Source organism: Aristolochia californica, unplaced genomic scaffold, assembly GCF_029961685.1.
Source record: "Aristolochia californica isolate CCGP_79_NKW_82.1479 unplaced genomic scaffold, dmAriCali1.0.hap1 SCAF_4, whole genome shotgun sequence".
In the NCBI taxonomy this organism is placed as follows: domain Eukaryota; kingdom Viridiplantae; phylum Streptophyta; class Magnoliopsida; order Piperales; family Aristolochiaceae; genus Aristolochia; species Aristolochia californica.
Genome location: NW_027182103.1, coordinates 3,113,807 through 3,135,036, shown reverse-complemented (window position 1 = coordinate 3,135,036; position 21,230 = coordinate 3,113,807). Strand labels below are relative to the sequence as shown.

The 21,230-nt window shown below is 37.7% G+C and overlaps 3 protein-coding genes across 3 annotated transcripts; 2 read left to right on the top strand and 1 right to left on the bottom strand.

The window, feature by feature from the left end:
• Nucleotides 1–258: 258 nt before the first annotated feature.
• On the bottom strand, nt 259–6,731 carry LOC137962485 (V-type proton ATPase subunit C-like). The gene is made up of 11 exons (XM_068809375.1): nt 6,446–6,731; nt 6,263–6,331; nt 6,048–6,175; nt 5,842–5,941; nt 3,383–3,450; nt 3,043–3,184; nt 2,130–2,246; nt 1,780–1,905; nt 1,174–1,257; nt 837–916; nt 259–670 (listed from the first exon to the last, which is right to left on the bottom strand). The coding sequence occupies exons 1-11, from the start codon at nt 6,563–6,565 to the stop codon at nt 574–576; spliced, it is 1,131 nt and encodes a 376-aa protein (XP_068665476.1). The 5' UTR covers nt 6,566–6,731; the 3' UTR covers nt 259–573.
• A 1,646-nt stretch (nt 6,732–8,377) lies between these two features.
• On the top strand, nt 8,378–18,385 carry LOC137962755 (sialyltransferase-like protein 4). The gene is made up of 12 exons (XM_068809803.1): nt 8,378–8,640; nt 8,794–8,861; nt 9,128–9,217; nt 9,359–9,436; nt 9,687–9,787; nt 9,866–10,058; nt 10,167–10,257; nt 10,333–10,397; nt 15,444–15,598; nt 15,763–15,844; nt 15,957–16,066; nt 17,648–18,385. Exons 1-12 carry the CDS (start codon nt 8,553–8,555, stop codon nt 17,841–17,843), a joined length of 1,317 nt encoding a protein of 438 aa, XP_068665904.1. The 5' UTR covers nt 8,378–8,552; the 3' UTR covers nt 17,844–18,385.
• A 758-nt stretch (nt 18,386–19,143) lies between these two features.
• Nucleotides 19,144–20,436, top strand: LOC137963744 (uncharacterized). Its single transcript, XM_068810925.1, has one exon. The coding sequence runs from the start codon at nt 19,361–19,363 to the stop codon at nt 20,282–20,284; it is 924 nt and encodes a 307-aa protein (XP_068667026.1). The 5' UTR covers nt 19,144–19,360; the 3' UTR covers nt 20,285–20,436.
• Nucleotides 20,437–21,230: the final 794 nt, after the last annotated feature.

Sequence of the window (21,230 nt, the reverse complement as noted above, 5' to 3'; positions counted from 1 at the left end):
GTTATCGTCAGTGTAACTTGTGAACCGGTAAGAGGCTCAGGCTCCCAGCAGTCGTCACGTCTTTGTTTTGACAGGTTCTTTCATTAGAGAAGGAAAGAGAGCTGAATCCATTTGTCTTTGGAAAGCCTTTTGAAAAATAAAAGAATCGCTTGCCAAATGTCGTAGACGAAATCTGTTCACTGGACATTTAGCTCCAGATTTTAGGAGGGTAAATCCACTGAGACTTCAATATTCACATAGTGGTTTGGAAACAAGTAGTTCACATAGAATAGAATTTCGGTGCAGTAAGCAACACTTTGCCCCAGATGTTACATTTGCAGCATAAAAATGCACAATTTGATCATTTGTCACACCAAAACTGTAGTTTAGATGATGCACAAATTGGCCGCTAGAATACATCGATGCCAGTACCAAAACCTCCAAATATGGATTAAAAAAAAGAATTGTATAAGCACGGCTAATATACAGAAAAATGGCAGTTCCTGAATTCTTGACCGTCGTTATTGTAGACTACAAACTAACTCCCCCTATAAAACAGGGACTAAACGGACAGAGAAATTGCACCACTCTCAGTTACACGAAATTGATTGTGAAGGAGACATAGGGATAGGAATCAGATTCACTAACTAGACCAGCCATTCCCACTTCATCTTCTGATTTCCAGTAAATGCTGTTAAAAAAAAAAACACAGGGAAAATCAAACTAAATGTGAATTACTGATGATGCGTTTGGCGTAAACTCTCATGCTTGGGTATTAAAAATATTACGCCACCATGCACAACAAAGACAAAAAGAACCATACGCCCATCGCTCCGTAATATAGGCAGACAGTTTACCTATTTGAATTGTCACAGAGGCTCTCCAATATGTTGCGCACTTTCTTCTCACTTTTTGCAGATGGAGCTAGAACTGCTGCCTGGGATCATTTTCACGACAGCATAATTAAAACATTAACAACTTGGAGACTGAAGATTGAGATGATTATCTGGCTCCACAGAATTAAGCAGAATGTTATGTGATAGCACAAAGTGAAGCATCTTGATAGCAAGAAATTTTGATTGCAACCCTATCTCACAACAAAAAATATCGTAGCAGTGACTGACATGAGAATTTTCTATAAAACCTATGATGCAATGTATTTCACATGAAGGAATTATGTAAGATTTTGATTACCAAGAAAGATGGTGGTAAGCCATATCTTAAAATGCTTTCTGTGAAGACACGGACTGCGCAGAAGTGCATCCAAGAGCTGAAAACCTGCAAAGTCAAGGTACACAGAGTAACTCATTTTGAAATTACCTCCAAGCTCCCATGAGATTAAAACCACAAAAGTGATGCCAAGAGAAACAGCAAGCAGATAAAGAATAATGATGATTCATGTGTCCAACCTTCAAAACATGACATACAACATTGGTGGTATACAAAGATGTCTAGTTTCTCATCCTCTCACACACTTATAATCTTGTAAGCATGTCTTACATCTAGGAATCTAGTGCATATAAACCACCCAAGAACATGAAATGCAACAGATGGTTTGGCTGATACAGAGAGCAATAGTCCACACTGATTGATAGACACCATGCTGTTCTCTTCAAAATCAGACAGTCATGTGATGTGCAAACCACATGGCTGTGTGGTCTGACGTTAGCAACAAAGTCAAAGCTTGTTGTCTTGACCACCCAACCATGGGTGTAGCAAATCTGATCTTTGCTCTAGACACTGGAAAATAAATCTTGCACATGATACTGGAACGTATCTATCAGTCATCATGAAATGTACCTCTCCATAGCTAGCATAACACCAATGTAGGAGAGAGCTTCTCATGTTCTCCTGATCTCGCATCAACTTTTCCAATTCCTGTTTGCGACTCTCTGCTGCTTCAGGACTATATTCAAAATCACGAATCTGGAGGGCAGGAAGCATCAAAGAGAGATCCTTTTTTTAGTAATGCATTGCTGAAGACATTCATAAAATAAATTAAAGAAAACCATGCAGAAAGTAATCCTGGAGATTCTCGTCTTACATGTATCCTGATATAGATGCTACAAAACTCAAATAACATGAGCTCCACTATGATAAGATATAGACTGGACGTGACTCAACAATAATAAATTTAAACAGCAAATCACCTGAAATCCTTTTTCGCGTGCACTTGTTTTGAAGTTGTCAGCAACTCTACCAAATAATGATACAGTGTATAGAGCATAGTCATTGTCCTCATACAAATTCTTAGAGGACCTCGGTACCTGCAAGAGTTTTATTAAATTTAAAATTTAGAAGTACTTGAATAAAAAAAAAGGGAAGAAAACAAGCACCACAACAGAAAACATACTGAAAGACAAGAAGAATTTAACAAAAATAAAAGATGAAAAATGTCATATCCACAGAAAACCTAGAATTGAGTGGATAACTTACAGTATGTTAGTTAAGTATGAACTGTTTAATATTCAATAACTGAGCATCCTAGAATTCAAACTAAGTGGATGGGCTCATGATTCCCAATTAAAAATTTACTTTTCTGTAAAAAATCCTGAATCCCCAAAACCATGCAAAAATTATGGTTGACTGAACAAATCAGTAGCTCCTCACACGTGTTACATTTCAAAGACAGTAATATATAATGCATCTCTCTCAAATAATTGGTCACTATAATAGAAACAAGCTAAGATCAAATAAACAAAGTAGCTCATAGCTCTCCATTAGCATTATATTCTATCAAAATTTAAGGGCCAAATAAATGAATACCTTAAAAAGTAGTAAATGTTACTCAGCTTGATAACTGAAGGTTGAGAAAATATAGTTAAATATACATGATATATATCTAAAACAAACTGAAGCACTGACATCTATTCACACAATATACCTACAGAAGAAAATAAATTTACAAGAACAGTTTGAAGCTTCCATGCTCTACTTGTGATGACATTGTATATCATTTCATTAACTATAGAAAAAATTTCCTTAACTACCCATGCAATTTTTGTCCATTGAAAATGTTAACTATAGACAGGAGTGAGTTGCTGTGATAAAAGCAGATCTTACCACATAAGTAGTTAATGTTTCATATTCGGATAACCACTGTTTTTGAGAATATTTAGGAACAATAGCTAAGAGAGTCACTAAATGTTCTGACGTGACAATATCCTCCGGCTTCACTAAATTGGAAAGATCACGGACAGCCAAGCTGAAATAAGTAATAGATATTTTCAGTCCTAACTCAAATTATGCAAGGAATGAAAATCTAATATAAATAAGGACAAAGTGGAGACACAAAATCAAAATTGCCAGAGACAATTTCGAACATGCGACCTAAATCTATCAGGGGACTTAATTCCAATAAAATGATCAACCAATGAGCTATTCAAAGAACCATCCAACAAACCTTCCACTCTGCTTTCTATTAATTGCATTGAGCTGGCTGCGTACATTGTTATATTCAGCAACCCGAACCTGCAAGGACCAATCAAAAGGAAACTGTGAATTACAACAATGAAATTTCATAGCAAAAGGGATTCTGCAAATCTTCTGCAAATGAGAAAATACATCATGTTAGATACCTGGGTAAGGAAACAAAATCTTGCAAGCACAGATCCCACAATTTTTAGACTTGGTCAGAATCGGGTAGTTTAGATAAAGATTTGTTGTAACCTTGTCAAATTCAAAACATTGGGACCCTAACATAAGGAGGGCCTTAATCGAAGATGAGACATCTGCATCACTCAATCTTCTAACGACCCATGAGGACGATTACATCAAAGGATCAGGAGAAGAAATTATGATTTGAAAAAGATTCCTCCACATCATATACTATCACCTCCCAATATGCTTTTGCCAGTGGCTACACATAAGGAAAAGGTGTTGGAAGCCACCGTCTGCAAAAGCCTAAATCCTTTGGTGTACAACCAAAAATAAAATCCTTACTGTGAATCAACTTCGTAAGAGGGGAAATATGATTGAGGACCAAACTTGTAAGCTTTGTGCCATGGATACTGAGGCTGTAGACAATTTTTTCTCCAATGTCCACTTTGATGGCAGATTTTGGGTCAGGTTCTTTTCTTCACAAGTTTGGTTTGCAATCGTGTTTTACCTCTTCCATGCCTGGCCTCCTTGAACAAATAGTTTTAGTGCCTTCGGGAGAATTAGAAAGAATTATTGGATGATATCTATTATTACCACAATTTGGAATATTTGGAAATAAAGGAACCGACAGAATTTTGATGGCAAGCAAAAGTCTCATTGCAGTTACATTCCATTTTGTTTGGAGCAAGCAAACTTCAAGGGACCTCCCATCTCATTCCATTTTGTTTGAGGCAAGCAAACTTCAAGGGACCTCCCATCTCCCTAGCTCAATAATAAGGAGAAGTTAAAAGGACATCATTACCTCAGTTGATCACATCATCCCTCATCCTGTAGCTTGGCCGCCACCTCCTAGGGGTTGGTCAAAGTAAAACTTTAATCACAGCTCACAGGGTAACCCTGGTCAGGCTGGAGGTGGTGGAGTTAATAGGGACTCATCAGGTATGATCTTTCTTGTTTACTCAGTGCCATTTGGCCACTGCTATGTTACGACAGCAAAGTTGAGAACCTTCCTCCAGGCTTCGCAGCTCTAAAGCTGACATTTCTAGGCCCAACTTATCGTGGTAGTCGCCAAGGCGGATATGCCCTTCCCGCTATTTCCTAGTCATTTTTCTAGATCAAGGACACTTGTAAAAACTTAAACATCACTTTCTCTCATACCCCTAGAAGTGCCAATAGCACAGCCAATGATTGGCAAGGGGAGTGACTCAACAGCCTTAACTGTTGGCACTGCCCTCCCACTTTGATTTGTTTCTGTATATCTTCCTTTTCTTACTGACATGCCTCTTGTACTAGTAAAAAAAATTTTGAAAAATTGTACTAGTAAATAATTGTACTTTAAATCCATTGGGAGCCACATAATGGAATCCTTTTTATTTTTGTTATAAAAAATGCTAAAAGGATTCTAGATTTGTAGCTTAAGGTGGAGATCTTGGTATGGCTTCTCAAGGACAATGTGATACTGAAATTAAGAAATGCTAACCATTGAGGAGAAAAACACAGTACTTATAAGTAGAAATCATTATGTGAATGATAAAAATGACTATTGTCACTAGTCAATTGCCTGTGTTTACAAAATTCTTTATTGATTTGCATGGCATGGGGCCTGAAAAGCAAGTGAAAAGGCAGATTCAGAGAAAACAACCATCTAATAGAAACACTCATGAAAGAGATTAATTCAGTAAGGATACTGATGAACCTTAGACCATCATGTGACTGAGAAGGAGAGAGCAAAAAGTGATGAAAAGAACCATGATAGAACTTCCTAAGACAGAATCTATGAGACTTTAGCCCATTGACTAATTTCACATCATCTACCCGAAATGAAGACCCCTATATCAGCCACTCCAGCATCGATCCCTACCCAGCTACCTACCATCCATCCAAAAGGTTGCATAATACAAAAATTACAAAATTGGCTCCCTGCTAAGGATGTTTAAATGTGACTGACTTAAGGATTCTCCTCCTCGATTTACTAGACCATAAATCCATTCGAGGAGGCCTAAAACTTTGTACTGCTCAGTGCACCTTTAAACATGAGTATCTTAGATGCAAACAAAAAGGAGCAATTTCAAAGAATAGCCCAGATTCAAAATAACAGTTCTAAAAGAGGAATCAACCACCTTCAGGCAGGGTAGCAACTGTAGAAGAATCCATTCCATACAATTAATAAGTTACTAAATCTGTTTCCATTTAATTGTTTGAAAAAAAAAAAAAAAAAGCAACCATGCAAGTCTTCACTCATATTAATCAGCATCTATTTACCTTGAGGTCGTCCTCAATTTTGGCCACTTGGACATGGATACTGTCAACAATCTCCCTGAGTGGTGACATTATTGGATATTTCGCTTCATCCCATGTAAATCTGCAAACAACAAACCACTGAATTAAGTTGCAAATCGCAAAAACCTATTTCCACGGAATTCAGGTCAAACACTAACCCTCCGACCAAATTCTAAAAATCCGGTCACCTTGTTAGGTAAGAATCAACAGGAACCCCATCTACCGTCAAAGGACTAGATTCGATGCCCGATACACGCTCCAGTTCCTCCACCTGACGCCTTATCTTATGGGAAACACCCTCAATAAAACTATTCGACTGCATAACCAACATGTTTCAAAATTATGAATAAACCATAAAAACACCAAACTTACAAATACCATACCAAATAACCGAAGATCGCACCTTCAATAGATCGTCACTGAGTGATAGAAGTGAATCTAGGGTTCCAACCCGAAGAGAAGGCGTATTGAACTGCAAAAATTCACAAAAACGCAAAAATGCATTTAGAAGTATCATGATTGAATTCATGCATCGCTGATTTGACATGTCCTGAACAGATCCATTTCAAAAATTTGCATCTTTTACCCTGTAGACGGGAGTGTCGAACGACTGTTTGGAGATCGCTTCCCGCAAACGACCCCATGTTGAAGAAGCGGATGATTGGACGGGCAGAGACACTGTCCAGTATCTCGTCGCGGCAGCCATAAGACTGCAATTTTGAGATTCGGAATGTTCTGGGGTATGGTGGGTCGGTCTTCGTGCAGAGGAGAGGACGGGGAGCAAGCTCACAGGGGCAAGAATGGCGGAAGATGAAATTCCCAATTGAACGCAGATCGAAATAATCACACCATCGCAGACACGGCGAAGGATATTGAATCGGACCCAAAGGATTCGACGAAAAAAGGAACCCGATTTTAGGAATATATTAGTGAAGCGGTTCTAGCAACCCGGTTTTGAGTCTGACCGTCCAAGTTAGACCGGGATTTGGGTGAACTCAGAGCGAGTGGTAAGATCGCCCAAAGCAGGATATCTATGAGTATTGTATTTAAATATAATGGCATAAATGCCCCTATCTTACACGTGAAAGCCTCACCCGATCTAGGGTATTTTTGTTGTTATTTATAATTGAAAACTGGCTTTTTAGTTATTTAGGTTTTCACCATTAAGCACAATGACATGTTTATACATGGTTTGCTTTATGAAAGTTTCGACGATATCGAATGTAGTAGTAATTTCAAAAAAAAAAAATTACATCAATTGACATCATAATATAAATATTACGATTCTTCGATTTTTGGTCTGGATCACTCTTGAAATTTTTTCATTTTTGAAAACCTAAACTAACCCACCATATCAACTTACGCATTCAAATAGGTAAAAATAGTCGACTCCTTGTAAAACAACTATTTTTTGGAAGAATATTATTTAAATATTTTTAAAAATATTTTTATTGTATTATACAATTTATAATGACTATGCATAATTTTACCTGAGAACACATGTTTTTATGTATTTCTTTTTACTAATGTGTTTAACTATTGGCTACTATTGATGTTTTAATGGAATTCAATTATTTCTAATTTTAAATTATTAACATTATTTCTAAATTATTTATAATTCAAATATTTCTAATTTTAAATTATAATGATTTAGTAGATTATTTGTTTATATGGTTAATAATTTAATATTAACATTAGATTTCTTAATTAATGATATTTTTAATTATAATTAATAATATATGTGACTGTTCATATAGATAACTTATTTTTTTTTAGATTATTTTACATAAATTTTATGTTTAAATTAGTTATGAACCAATGTAATACCGATCCCATTGGCCGGCCTCATCAGGCTAGGGACTCGAGTGAGCCAACATGACTCCGAGTTACCTGGGAAGCCATTACGATATTTATGCATAATATATTATATATGAAAATAAAAATATTTTGTTATTTTAATTATTTTTATTTTTTTTGAATTATATTTCTAACCGAGTCTCCCTATAGAAAGTTATATGAGTAAGTTGACAATGTTGATCCCAATTCCCAAAATCTTAATCGTATCTGAGGATCGTTGGACACCGAGTCAAGATCATTGCTTGCTAAACAGGTACTTAGAGCTACAACATACTAATATTGAAAAATAATTACGATGTTTAGATAATTATATTTAATATATTATATATCATAATAAAAATATTTTGTCATAATTTTTGTTTTTGAAATTTATTTCTGGCCGAATCGGCCGCCAACTCGCCGAATCAGACAGGGGATAGGGATATGCTGAGTCGGATCTTGATCCGAGTTGCAAAACCTTGGCCCAAGTCAGTCTGGACCTAAATTATCTCCGGGTTTGCCAATGACCCCGATCCGGCTTCCATTAGTCACTCGCGAATCGCGACAGGTCCAAACGAAGATCCGAAATCTCGATCCGCTTGAGTCGTGGTACTGCTTCTCGGATTTCTTGCTGTACTCGAGCTCCACTCTCTCTCCGCCAGATCTGCCCGTGTAACTGCGAGACACCGAGTAGCAGTGTAGAACCTCGATGCCAGCTTGTTCCTTACTCCATCTTCTTCTCGGTCTCTTTGCATGTCACGTTCAGGGTGCGTTCTATAATTTTCGGTTTCCATTTCGATGTAAAGTAGTATTGTCTTAGTATTAACGACGTTGGATCTGCTGTAATCATCGACTACATGAGGATCTTGCAACTGGGATTGTTAATCGCTTTGACGTCTGGAGTCGCTGCAATTATCGTCTATGTTACTGGTCTCTCGTGGTTTAGTAAGTCCTCATCTCGTCGAATCACTTTGATGTTCGACTATTTAGTATCATTAAAAAATTAGAAAGCAGTCCCTGTTTCAGCCTCTTTCAGCATTTGTCTTGGGTAATCAGAGTGAGAGGGCTGACGTTTTGGCATTCTGATTTGATTGTTAGGTGATAGCGTTTCAGAGGAAGATTTGAGGGTTTTGGAATCCCTGCAGAGTGAGTTCAGGCAGTGTGTGGTGAGTCTTAGATTGTAGTGCTTTTCCATTGTCTGAATTTTCTGTTCTTCTCAGCCACGTTTTCATCACAGATTTATATTTTTTTGTTAAGCCGTAGATGTGTATTATGCTTTTTTTTTTTTTGCTAGATTTGGTTTGTAGTGTGTTGTCCTTACAATTTAAGCGTATGCTGCATGTGTGGCTAGAATGATTGACGATATTTTTCGCATAAGAATCAATGACTTACGGAGGCGATAATGTAACAATCATCTGGTATGATATTGCAGAGAGCAAATGGGTTAGGCTTACAAGCTCTAAGTGGAAGTAATTACTGCCAGATTACCATACAATTTCCTAGTGATACTGTATCCAAGTGGGTATGTTATGTCTGTTTTTAGTTTCCATCAATGACATGCTATTGATTTCTCTAGCTGTTTTTTTTTTCTTATTTTTTTAAATAATGTATCTTAGTGCCATAATTCTTGCAATTTGTCTTCTATTCTGCTAAATGAGTACAGAGGGACCCTGTAACAAATCAACCGGAGGGTTTATCTTTTGAATTCGACCTTTGTGAAACATTGGCAACATGGGAACAGGTAACGTTTCCATTATGGTGTCTCATTAGCCTTCTTTGTGTCTTCATTTTGTCTGATGAAAATTGTGGATCTTTAATTGTCCCGTTAAATCTTCTTTTCTATAATGTAGAAACATTAGTAATTGGGTGTTGGTAGTATATTAAAGTTGCATTTTGATTTCACCTATTGAATGTTCATGTTTTCTGCTATGATTTTCTTTATCTTACTGTTGTATTTAGTAGGTGTGACTATGTTGGTTTTTATGGTGCAGGTTCGTAATAGTACCACAATACTAACCAAGGAGTTCATTGATGCTTTGCCTAATGGATGGCAAGAGTATGCTTGGCGTAGGATCAACAAAGGATTACTTCTGTGAGTATCTCATACTTCAGCTCATAGTAAATGAACATCTTGCTGACAACTGTCTGTGTTTCTTATCCAAATTTGCAGCAACAATTGCAAGAATAATACAGCATGCATGGAAAAACTTGCATTGGTTCTTCCTGAATCCCCACCATATGTGCCACGGCAATTTGCACGCTGTGCTGTAGTAGGTAATTCAGGGGATCTTCTGAAAACAAACTTTGGGGATGAGATTGATGGCTACGATGCTGTTATACGGGAAAATGGTGCTCCAATCCAGGTTCTATAGCATGATTTTATATACATACTTGATGTTCCTGTAGCTATTTATTGATTTACTGGAAAATTTTAATATTTTATATACTATGTTAATCACTTCTTGCTGCAGAACTATACCAAGTATGTTGGTAAAAAGTCTACATTTCGTCTTCTTAATAGAGGATCTGCTAAGGCATTGGATAAGGTTGTGGAATTAGATGGTATGAGAACTGCACTTTTTCCTTGCTAGCTATTCTCTCCTCTTCTAGAAGCTTGCTAAGACAGGTGTTCTGCAGATACTCGGAGGGAGGTCCTGATTGTTAAGACCACCATTCATGATATTATGAACAAGATGATTCGGGTTTGTGAGCTTTACTTGCCTTGGACATAAATTTAAATTTCATGAGAAGCATACATCTTGTTTAGCTGTTACTCACTTTTATCTTCTTCCTCTATATATTGGAGTTATAAACTAGATTTAGTTTTTGCCATGTGTTCAAGTGCCTTTGGAGGTTTTATCTCTTTGTCTGACCTAACAGAGTTATCTTAGAACCAACAGAAAAGGAAAACATAACCTCCCATTTTGTCAATCTAGATTCACAAGTATTTCTTACATCAACTTGGTAAAATAAACTTCACTCTTATTGTACCCTTAAGAAGTGATAAATTTAAAAATCGAACACAACATATTCCAGTTGATGCACTAAGTGCCCTAAAATTTATGAATCTCTGACTAGACACCTGGTTCCTAAATGTGTGCATTCTGTATGGCTTCTATTTTCCCTGTTCTGATCCTGAGGTGTTGACTTGCATGAGATCTTCTCCTTTTTCCTGAGGAAGTAGAAATTATATAAATCAATTAAATTTACCAAAAGGTGCCCTAGTTTTTCGTAAGCTCAGAATCTTCCCTTCCTAATGCCAATCTCAAATCAAGCCAATCAAATGAACCTGTTATCATGGATCACAGTTTGATGAACTTTCAAAGGAGAAACAACAGAGAAAGAGTATTGGAGTTTGGAGTTATTAATATGATTTTAGGGTTCTGTGGATTCTTGGTAATCTGCAAGATTGACTCTCCACACAGTACATTTTTCCAAGACTTAATACAGTATTCACATCCAGGTTAGAATCTAATTTGTGGTGTTACAATGTGCAAGATCGTAGCAACTTGGCAAACTCTAGAAGTGCCTATAAATATGCAGAAATAAGGAAGTCCATGTACATTAATGGTCCATCTTTTTCCTAGGACATTTACAAATAATACATAAGTGAGACGGAGGACGAAGCCATAGTGAAGCCAGGCACCAAGGGGGAAAACTGTGCGAGTCCAAAGCACAACAACAGCAGCGACGGCCAAGGCCAAGTGCAAAGGCACGACCCAGAGACCATATGGCTAGCCCGGCCGCGGCTGCAGTGGAAGAAGACGCACTTGAGTTGGCTAGACGGATGGCCAAGCACCAAGACGCGCAACGGCCCTAGCAGCTGACCAAGACAGAAACCATATTTGCAACGGATGCGCACACGGCCTAGGCAGAAGGCGCATCTGCGTTTGATGTTGTCGTGGGAGAAATGCGTGCGCGACACCAAGGCAACGTGCAAGCAGCGGGCGGATGAAACGTACATGGGGTTGCCGAAGGTAAGATGCGCGCGCGGCGCAGAAGCAGCACGCGCGCCCGCACGTCCGTGCGGCAGTGCGGCCGTCCGAGTTATGCAGAACTATGATTATGGTTTCGTGGCAAAATCTAGGAACTTACCGTTTTCGAGTGGGACCCTTCATGGGCCACTCAGATTCAACCCCTAAGGAATCTAGGACTCTTTTATGGTATGGCCTAAGGGCTGAGTTGGCGGCCAAGTGTATGAAGGCATGTAAATGTCCAAAAACGTAACTGAGTCAAAGAAGGAGATTTGATAAGGGAGGATCTTTGCTCTCGTTGGACGGAAACATGAGAGAAAGATCAAATCAAGGAGATTTGATAAGGGTAGAGCAAATCAAGGAGATTTGATAAGCGAGGATCTTTGCTCTCATTGGACGGAAGCATGAGAGAAAGGAGGGGGTCGAAGCCTATAAATACCAAGGCATTCGACCCTTGTATATTCATTCAGCATCTCGGATAGCTTGTAAAACATAGACATGAGGGAGAGGGTATGTAGAGTGCTGACCTTCCACCTTGGACGTCCTTGTAATCTTTTCTAGTATTAATACAAGGTTATTTTCTCTCTCTATTCCATTGTCTTTCTACCTTTTCATTGCTCGTGCTTCACTTCTGAGGAAGGAGTTTGCAACGTTGATCTAAGGGGCGAGAGGTTGCACTACCTTTGACGGATTAAAGGTTGGCCTTCACGGGAGTTGGAGTTCCGCTAGCCTAAGTGAGTTTAGGCTCATCTGACCTCGTGACAATAAGTCTCTGAATCAAGTCTTCACAACCACTTAACTTACAAGGCAAAAATTAATCAGAGTGAAGACTTTTGTTCCTCTTTGTCATTGTTATTAAAACAAAGGCTTTGAATTCCTTCTGTAAGAAAAGAGTTTGAATTCCAACCTTCTCCCCATGGGACCCTTTGTTTTATCAGAAAAAGACTACCTTGGTTTATAAGGAGATAACTACCCTTGCCACAGGAGTCTTATCCAGATCCTTTTTCAAACTTACCTAAATTGAACCTAGAGATTCAAGAAAAAATATTGGATGGGGAGATTGGATAAAATAGGCTTAGGTTGGTTGCTTTGTAGGGAATGACAGTCTCCCGTCATCTTTGAAAGTCATTCATTACTTACTCACAAAGAGGTGTGCGAGTGGACAAGAGGAGACGGTTAACAGGGGAATATTACACTACTGATAGAGTAGCCAGGAATTAGATTTTATCAGAGGAGAACATAAAGGTCAATTCATAAACTGTGGAACCTGATCATTTTCTCCCAGGAGATTTGTCAGAATGGAGTCATTAGAGGTTCTGGTTGATATTGAAATTTTAGTTGATTCCCAAAATTAGTCAATCATTAATGCATTTCAAAACCCTTATTTATGTAGAAAAAATCCTTCAAATTATTCTGTTTCCCAGGTTTTCAAAAGTAATATGGAGCAAGGCCTCCAGATGAAGAGAAACTAATGGGAAGAGAGGGTTGATCATACCTTGACCTTTATTCATGTAATAGCAATTTTCTGATCTGTTACTTAGAAGATAGGGAATGAACGGCAGCACTGTTTTTGCTATCTTACCTTGAAATTCATTGGGTGAATTCTCTTTTGGAACGAGCATTTACCCTATTGATGGGTTTCTCGAATTCTAGCTTTATAGTGACTCCACCAACTATACTTGATCTTATCAAATACTCTGTTTTCTCATGACTTGTGATTGCTGTGTCCCAAATCTATGTTCCTTCAATGGAAGTATCTTTTCTAGGCAAATGATTGTATTGAAGGCCTTCCAAAACCTGTGACCTTTTTTTTTTTTTTGAATGACCTGAGAAGTAATATTATTGCTGTTATTTAAGAGATCTTCCGGAACATAGTATATAAATTTATGGGCTCTACCAATGCGTGAATTCTCTTCAGGAATGGCCTTTTTCCCTGCTGATGGATTTCTGAAAGTCTAGCTTTATAGTGACTCCAACTATTCGTGAATCTTATGAAATACTCTGTTTTCTCATGAGTTGTGATTGCTGTGTTCCAAATTTGTGTTCCTTCAATGGAAGCATCTTTTCTAGGCAAATGATCTTATTTAAGGCCTACCAAAACCTGAGACCTTTTTTTTTTTTTTTTGAATGGCCTGAGAACTAATATTATTGCTGCTATTTAAGAGATCTTCCAGAACATAAGACATAAAATTATGGCCTCACTTATGGGAACTATCTAGTCTGGCACTTGTCTGCTTTGCTCCAACATCCATATTATGTATATTAGCTTGCTTTTGGTGATACCCCGGTAGCTGATCTGTCTCCAACTTGCTCTACCTTTAGATGCTGCAGACCAGATATGGTTTCAGTTCTTTCTCTCCTCCCTGCTACTGGCAGTAGGAGCCAATGTTGTCTGTAAATGTCTGACCTGCTCTCTCTCTCTCTGATTCTCACACGCACCTAGACACTCAAACTGCTGTTTCCACCAGTCACATCTTCCTTTGGTCTCTGTGCAGATTGTTTGTGGTAACAAGTATTCTTTTACTGTATTAGAATGCTTCAAGCTTTCCTACCATGTCAGTTTTAGTGTTAGATAAAAACTACAATGATCTTTGTTCAAACTAGTGTTAGTATTGATAAATAGTATTTAAATACCTCTCTCTCTCTCTCTCTGAGTATTTTCTTCTCTTTTAAAAGCTTTGCACATGGTACTATATGTTCCATTTGTGCCTGTCACATGCTTTTGAGAGATGCTCTATGGTCCAAGATATGTACCTTATTTTTTTAATTTTTTTACTTTTTAAATGGCTAATTTTTTTATTAAAAGAGAAACAATAAACTAGTCAAAGCTGGAAAGCAGGGAACTGCACACAAAAATACAAGTTTAAATTTTTGAAGCTTGCAGGGAAGCCATGGTGTCTATAACTAGGTCCTCCTAAGCATGACCCATGCGAGCAAAATGTCGCCTAACAAGTTGGTGCTACAAAGGATGTGCTTCCAGTCAATCTGAGAACTTTCAGCCCAGAAACTAATCTGGCAAAACTCCTGGGCGAGTTGCCCAGCAAATGGGATTTCACCTTTAACTCAGGAAATTACCCCCTTCGAGTTCCCTTCAATTATAACTGACATCAAGTTGGCTTTGTAAAGCTTGAGCCCATTGAGGAGCGCATAGAACTCAGATTTTGTTGAGTCAGTAATACCCAAGGGTCCTAAGTAATAGAGGGAAGTGATGCTAGCAGTGCTCCTTTGTTTTGTTTTATTATGGTTAATTGAATTCTTTGGTTTTTAATTCTTTGACTAGAAAAGTTGACAAAGAATACTGCCACTGAGGTTTTATATACAAAGATTTCTGCTGTGAGATAGTCTGATATGCCTTGCCCAGCCAAAGTAGGTAGAATAGCTATTCATTAGTTGGCCTCCAACTTTTTGTTATGGAGGGCCCCCGCTTCATCTCATGCTCATGTATCTTTTCCTCCTTTGACCTGCTGGCTGAGTTGTAGTTCTTTTGTATTCAACAAAATTTTCAGTATTAAAAAAATTATTGTAACTAATATCTTATGGCTGCCACTACCCAGTAAGGGAATGTACTGCATTTAAAAACTGTGACAAGAATAGTTTGTTTCACATATTCGTTTTGGTAGTAAGAGAAACATGAATCTAATTTTGCTAGATCTTGAAGTCAAAAAGTACTTTCCAAAAGCAGCTTTGCATTAGAAGATGAGATTTCTAACTTTGTCCCACCTCTGGTTCTTAAATCCCTTCTGTTTGATAATAAGAATTTTATCCCTTTTACAGGAAATTCCAATAAATAATCCTGTCTATCTCATGCTGGGTGCATCCTTTGGTTCAGCAGCAAAAGGAACTGGGCTCAAGGCTCTAGAATTTGCTCTCTCCATATGCGATTCTCTTGATGTGTATGGGTTTACTGTTGATCCAGGTTATAAAGAATGGTAAGTTGCAACTCTGGTAAAAATTCTGTTGTGCTAATTTGCTATGCACTTCTATTTAATTTGACACCTTTACTTGCTTTTTCTGATCATTTTATTATGCCTTATGCTATCATTATGCTCTCAGTTCTGAGTCTCATTCTGATTGGAGAAGCTGGTTTTCTCAGGACTAGATACTTCTCAGAGTCCAGAAAAGGACATACTCCATTACATGGCAGGGCTTATTACCAGATGATGGAATGCCTTGGAGTATGTTTTTATATACTTCTTTCTTTTCTTTGTCCTGAAATTGTTCATTCTGGTATTGAATCTTGTGTTTTCAATGATTTTCTAATGGTACATGGTATGCGGTTTTCTAAAGCTTATCAAGATTCATTCCCCAATGCGGGCAGATTTTAACCGAGAGGTGAAGTGGGTTCCCAGCAAGACTACACTTCATGCTGCACTAATTGCTTCAGAGAAATTGTCGAGGTAAACTTTGCGTACCTTCACCTCTATTGGAACTGGCATCTTTTATTATCATTTGGGTGAGGCTTGCTGCTGATAGTTCTACCATTATAGCTCGCTTTCAAGAAAAAAATCGTAGTAAACATAAAATAAGTAGGACTGGCTAAAGGTCTTCTGTGGCAGCATCTTGTATGCGATATCTGACATTTAAGATTGATTTATTTTTTATTTATTGGCATTTTTCTTATCCTAAGTTTGATGTTTAAATACTATATACTGGATCCTTCTCGGAAAATCTGACCTCTTTTATCCCTCTTACGACCTCATCCTTCCCTGCCTTTGGTGTTGGAGTCATTGGGTACTTGATCTCAGACTAATCAGCCCTTTCCAGCAGACAGAACCTTCTCCACATACTTCGCAAGGCTAGGGCATTTAAATAGTTAAACCAGAGTTCAGTGTTGAGGACATGGGTTAAGATGATGGTCCAGTCTGGTTATGACCACTTTATTTGACTGAAGCTCTTCTTTAGAAAGTTCGGACTCTCTATTGTGTTCAGCAGTTTGCTTGTCCTGGTCAAGAGCAAATCTCTGCCTTTTTTTAATCAAATTCTTTAGCAACTTTGGACTTTTATTAGTTGTTCAGATGTCTGCTTGTCCTGATCAAGAGCAAATCTCTGCTTTTATTTTTCTGTTTCTTACCTTCGGAAGTAATAGTTCACAATTGGATGCCATTTGTCTTTTTTTTTTTTAAGCAATTATAAGTGAGATTTCATTAAAAGAAACTCCTCAAAGAGGATATAATTACGTCAAGAGGAATATATATATACATAAAAAATGTGAAAAATCAACTAGGAAGAGGATTTGCCTAGAACATTATGTTGCTATAAAGAAGTTGCCTACATATCAAATAGGAAGCTATTTGACTCTACAATGAAGGTTGGGTGTGGATGGGGCCTTTTGCTCAATGGTCACATGAGGAGTTTCTAGTGTAAGGTCATGGGTTCAAGTCTCACCAGGGTAAGGTGCATTTTTTTATGCTACAACAAATACTGGTTTATAATGTCTACAAGAGAGATGGAGAAGACAATAAACCTTCAATTGTAACTCTAGGTGCAGGGCAAATTTTTTGAGAGTAATCTGCAACTATCTTGCCTCATTTGGAAGAATAAATAAATAGGTTGTTTTGCATGAAAGAGTAATTTCTCTATCTTTCTTACATTGGGTATTTGGTGGAGTTTAAACCTTATGGTTGCACTATCTATACAATGTCTCTGTGGGTAATTTTCTGAATATATAAAAATATACAATTGCTCTGCAAGCATTTTAGTTCAGTAAAAGTTGATCTCAGAAAGTAATCTACAATTGTCCTGTGTCTTTCAGAAAAAAATAAAAATTGTTTGCATCAGAAAGGGTACTTGCTCTATCTTTCTGATATTGGGTACTTGGTGGAGTTTAGACCTATTTGTAGCATTATGTAAAAAGATGTCTATGTGGGCAGTTTTTTTAACAGAAAAATACACTTTTGTATCATAATCATTTTAGTTCAGTAAAAGTTGGATATATCACTGTTCTGAAAAAAACAAGAACTTTATGTTCTTTTGAGCAGGAGAGTTGGAGCTGGGACATCAAACCCTCTTCGTACTTGTTCAATTATCAAGAAGAGAAGCAATGGAAAGGGCAGAGAGATTACCGGCCTAAGAAAGGAAGCTAATAAACACCGAAAGTATGTGAATTATGCTACTATGTACCCTCTAGAACGTAGTCTGGGACAGGGAATGCTGTGTACAATTACTGCAGATTGATCTACTTGAAATAGAGTGCACATTGCATAGCTACTTGAGCTTGAGACAGAGATTTACCACAGTTGGTGAGAAAAAAAAAAAAAGATTTGGTGCACAGGTTCAAGCAAGTTGCAAATCCAACCATTTTGGTGCCATTAAATCTTTTCAACTTATCCTTTCCCAAGTGGCACAGTAAATGTTCAAGCTAAAGATTTATATTGAAGCCCAGTTTGATGGGGCCGACTGCAGCAGCTTTGGCCTGCTCATCCTTGATTTTGAAGAAAAGAAGATGAGATCGATAGAGAGAAGCACGTCCCTCCTGAGAACATTGGGTGAACTTCGCCATCTCATTCTCTTTTGTTACTTGCTAGACTCTATTTTTTATTTGCATAAGCATATCAATATGCTGGTGTGTAATCCACTTCTGCTATAGTAGTAGTGAACTAAGTGGAAGTTATTGCAGTGGAAAGTGAAAGTGAATTACTTTTTTTGTATTAGTGTGCTCAATGGAAAGTACAGTGTAAAGTACTTTTTTGTGTTAGTGTGTATAATAAAAAATTTAGTGGAACGTAGATAATGAGTTTATTAATAAAATACTTTTGATAGATTTAACTTTATTAAGATGGTTTTATTTAATTTTTTAATTAAAAATAAGATAAAAATTATATATTTTAAATAAAAGTATTATATTCATTAAAATTTAAAAATAAAAAACTTAAAAAAACATGTTTAAATACTTAATCAAATTCTTATTTTTATAATATCTAAATTATCACTCTTGAATTAGTAATTTAATATACTATTAAAAGTCATGAATATAATAAATAAATAAATAGGGTATTTTATTTATAAAATAAAATAATTTTTAACTCTTAATTAATACAATAATTACAAAGTAAAATAAAAATATTAATTTAATTAATTATACAAATTTACTTTAGATACTCGATTAAATTATTATTTTTATTATATCTTAATTATCACTCTTAAATTGGTAATTTAATATAATATTTAAAATATGATTATAATAAATAAATAAATAAAATATTTATTAATAAAATAATATGGGTATTTCCATTAAAAGCCCACGTGTGCGTACATCACTCGTGACTTCATGATCAACATGAACTCCGAGGTAATGATTCAAATAGGGGTATATCAGTCATTTCGCTTTATGCAGCCGGATCTACTTGAGTCCACTATCCGCAAAGCGGTAAACCGACTAAAAACGAAATTACTAAACGACCCTTCTCACACGAATGTTTCGTCCTCATCTCTTTTACTGTGAGACACTCTCTACTCTCCACCCTTCTGCTTGCTCTTCAGTGGGTTTCTTTTCGGGTTCCTGAGATGCCGCGAGGACCATACAGCTCTCTACTTGTAGTCCATTTCAATTCAGCTGGGTGAATGGAATATTGAGAAGTGGAGGACTACAGCGGGAAGGAGATAAAGAGGCGGATTTGTTTTGCTTGGTGGGATTTATCATTCTTCTTTTTCTTTTTGGTTTTCTTTATTCTGAATTTTGAATAAAGGGGAAAATGGCGGAGCTGCAGCTGCCGGCTGATGGACAGGCGGTGAACGGGCCGCCGCCGGAGTATCTGGCACCTGGGTTGGGCTCCAAGAGGCAGCGGCGCCCGAGTGTGAGGCTGGGGGATATTGGGGAGCAGTCAGCTGCGGCGGCGGCAATCTCGTACGATGCATTTGCTCGCCGGGGGAAGCAGTGGAAAATCCCCTCCATGGCGCACCAGGCTAAAGACCCGGGCGGGCAGGGGAAGGGTTCGAAGACTCGTCCTTTAATGACTTTGGGGAACGGGGATTGTCATGAAACCCTAGAGGATGAGGAAAAGACGGGACCTGCGGAAGGGAATTTGGATTCGATGGTGGGGGTAGGTATATGGAAGCCCAAGGATTTTAAGGTGAAGCGGGGCGGAGGCGTGCTGAAGCGGCCAAGGACGAACTGGGTCTCTAGAGTAGAAGAAGGAGCTGAAGGCGCCGACGAGAAGCTTAGTGGGGAGGAAGAAGAATTTAGGGATTTTGATCCGGAGGGCTCTGAGAGCCCGTTGAGGGAGAGCCCAATACGCTCCCAGGAGAACTTGGGCATGGACAAGAACCATGATCGGCGGTTGATGAGAGCTAGGGTTTCCGAGAGTAGAGATCACGAGGCCATTGAATTGGATGTTCCATCAGACAATACTGATGGTCGGGATTGGAAATGTGGAACTAGCGTCGAGAGAAATGGTGGAAGTGAGAAGCGGGGTAGAACGCTTGAAGACGGAGTTCGGATGTGGCTGAATGCGCTAGGATTAGGCCGCTATGCTCCAGTATTTGAGATACATGAAGTGGATGAGGAAGTGCTGCCACTTTTGACTTTGGAGGACTTAAAGGATATGGGGATAAATGCTGTCGGGTCCCGTCGGAAAATGTTTGCTGCCATCCAAAAGCTTGGAAGGGGTTTCTCGTGAGACTTTTTAGTGCTGTGACTGCAATTGAGGAGAGCCTAATCGGTCATGGAAAGAAGGAAAAAGCATGTCCGAGACGGTTGGTGCTCATTTGCTTTTGTTTTAATTTACTTTGAGAAATTTTGGAATCAAATAGTTTCTTTCTTTCTTTTTTACTCTCCTTTGTATACTTCGATGTATTTTAGTTTTGTTTACAGTAGTTTTTTTTTTTTAAAAAAACTGTCCTTCGAGACAAATCTTTTATTACTAAAGTTTGTTTTATATGAACATGTGGCTACCCTGGCTGTTGGCTAGTTTGATGTATCTAACACATGATATCTATAACAAGTATCACAGTGTTGAAATTTTCAGAAAAATAGTGAATAGATGAAGAGTTATTCTTCTGAATTGACCATCCGCTACCATCATATCTGTGTGGTGGTTTTACCATGAGTGACAGTTTCTGCCAAAAAAATTATTTTAATTTGTGCTTTTATCAGTTGTGATACATTATCATTGTATGAGGATTCTGTAGCATGATTAGTACTTCCACCATGAGGTTAGAGGCACAATATCAAGTTGGTCTGTGTGGTTCCAAATGATTTGCTTCCTATGGCATTTGAGAATTATAATGACTGATAAAAGAAGTTTAGTCTATAAGATGAATTTTTGCTCTTCTACAGAGGTCTGTGTAGGTGTTCTTGTGATGAACCTTGTTGATTTCATGCGCAATTTACAAATGTTCTTTTATGTGTTCTAATGATGGAATTGTGTTGCACTTATTTGGATCCATGCTTTGCAGGTTGTTGGTTTTAGTGCTTTAAGGCTAAAGTAAGATTGAGACTGAACTCAAGATGTGCAAAATTTTAGCTTACCTTTGTTAAGAAATAATCCCACATGGATTAGTGAGTATAAAAGATCTTGAGTTTATTAGTTGGAAAAAAAAGCTTCCCAAGTTAGCTAGTCATTT

What these genes read in the sequence shown, in the direction of transcription:
- LOC137963744 (XM_068810925.1), top strand. Translation starts at nt 19,361, where the DNA reads ATGGCGGAGCTGCAGCTGCCGGCTGATGGACAGGCGGTGAACGGGCCG.
- LOC137962485 (XM_068809375.1), bottom strand. Translation starts at nt 6,565, where the DNA reads ATGGCTGCCGCGACGAGATACTGGACAGTGTCTCTGCCCGTCCAATCA. An exon ending in TCGACACTCCCGTCTACAGG is followed by an intron (nt 6,332 to 6,445) that starts GTAAAAGATGCA and finishes GAATTTTTGCAG; the next exon opens with TTCAATACGCCTTCTCTTCG. An exon ending in GTTGATTCTTACCTAACAAG is followed by an intron (nt 5,942 to 6,047) that starts GTGACCGGATTT and finishes TGTTGTTTGCAG; the next exon opens with ATTTACATGGGATGAAGCGA.
- LOC137962755 (XM_068809803.1), top strand. Translation starts at nt 8,553, where the DNA reads ATGAGGATCTTGCAACTGGGATTGTTAATCGCTTTGACGTCTGGAGTC. An exon ending in TACTGGTCTCTCGTGGTTTA is followed by an intron (nt 8,641 to 8,793) that starts GTAAGTCCTCAT and finishes TTTGATTGTTAG; the next exon opens with GTGATAGCGTTTCAGAGGAA. An exon ending in AAAATGGTGCTCCAATCCAG is followed by an intron (nt 10,059 to 10,166) that starts GTTCTATAGCAT and finishes TTCTTGCTGCAG; the next exon opens with AACTATACCAAGTATGTTGG.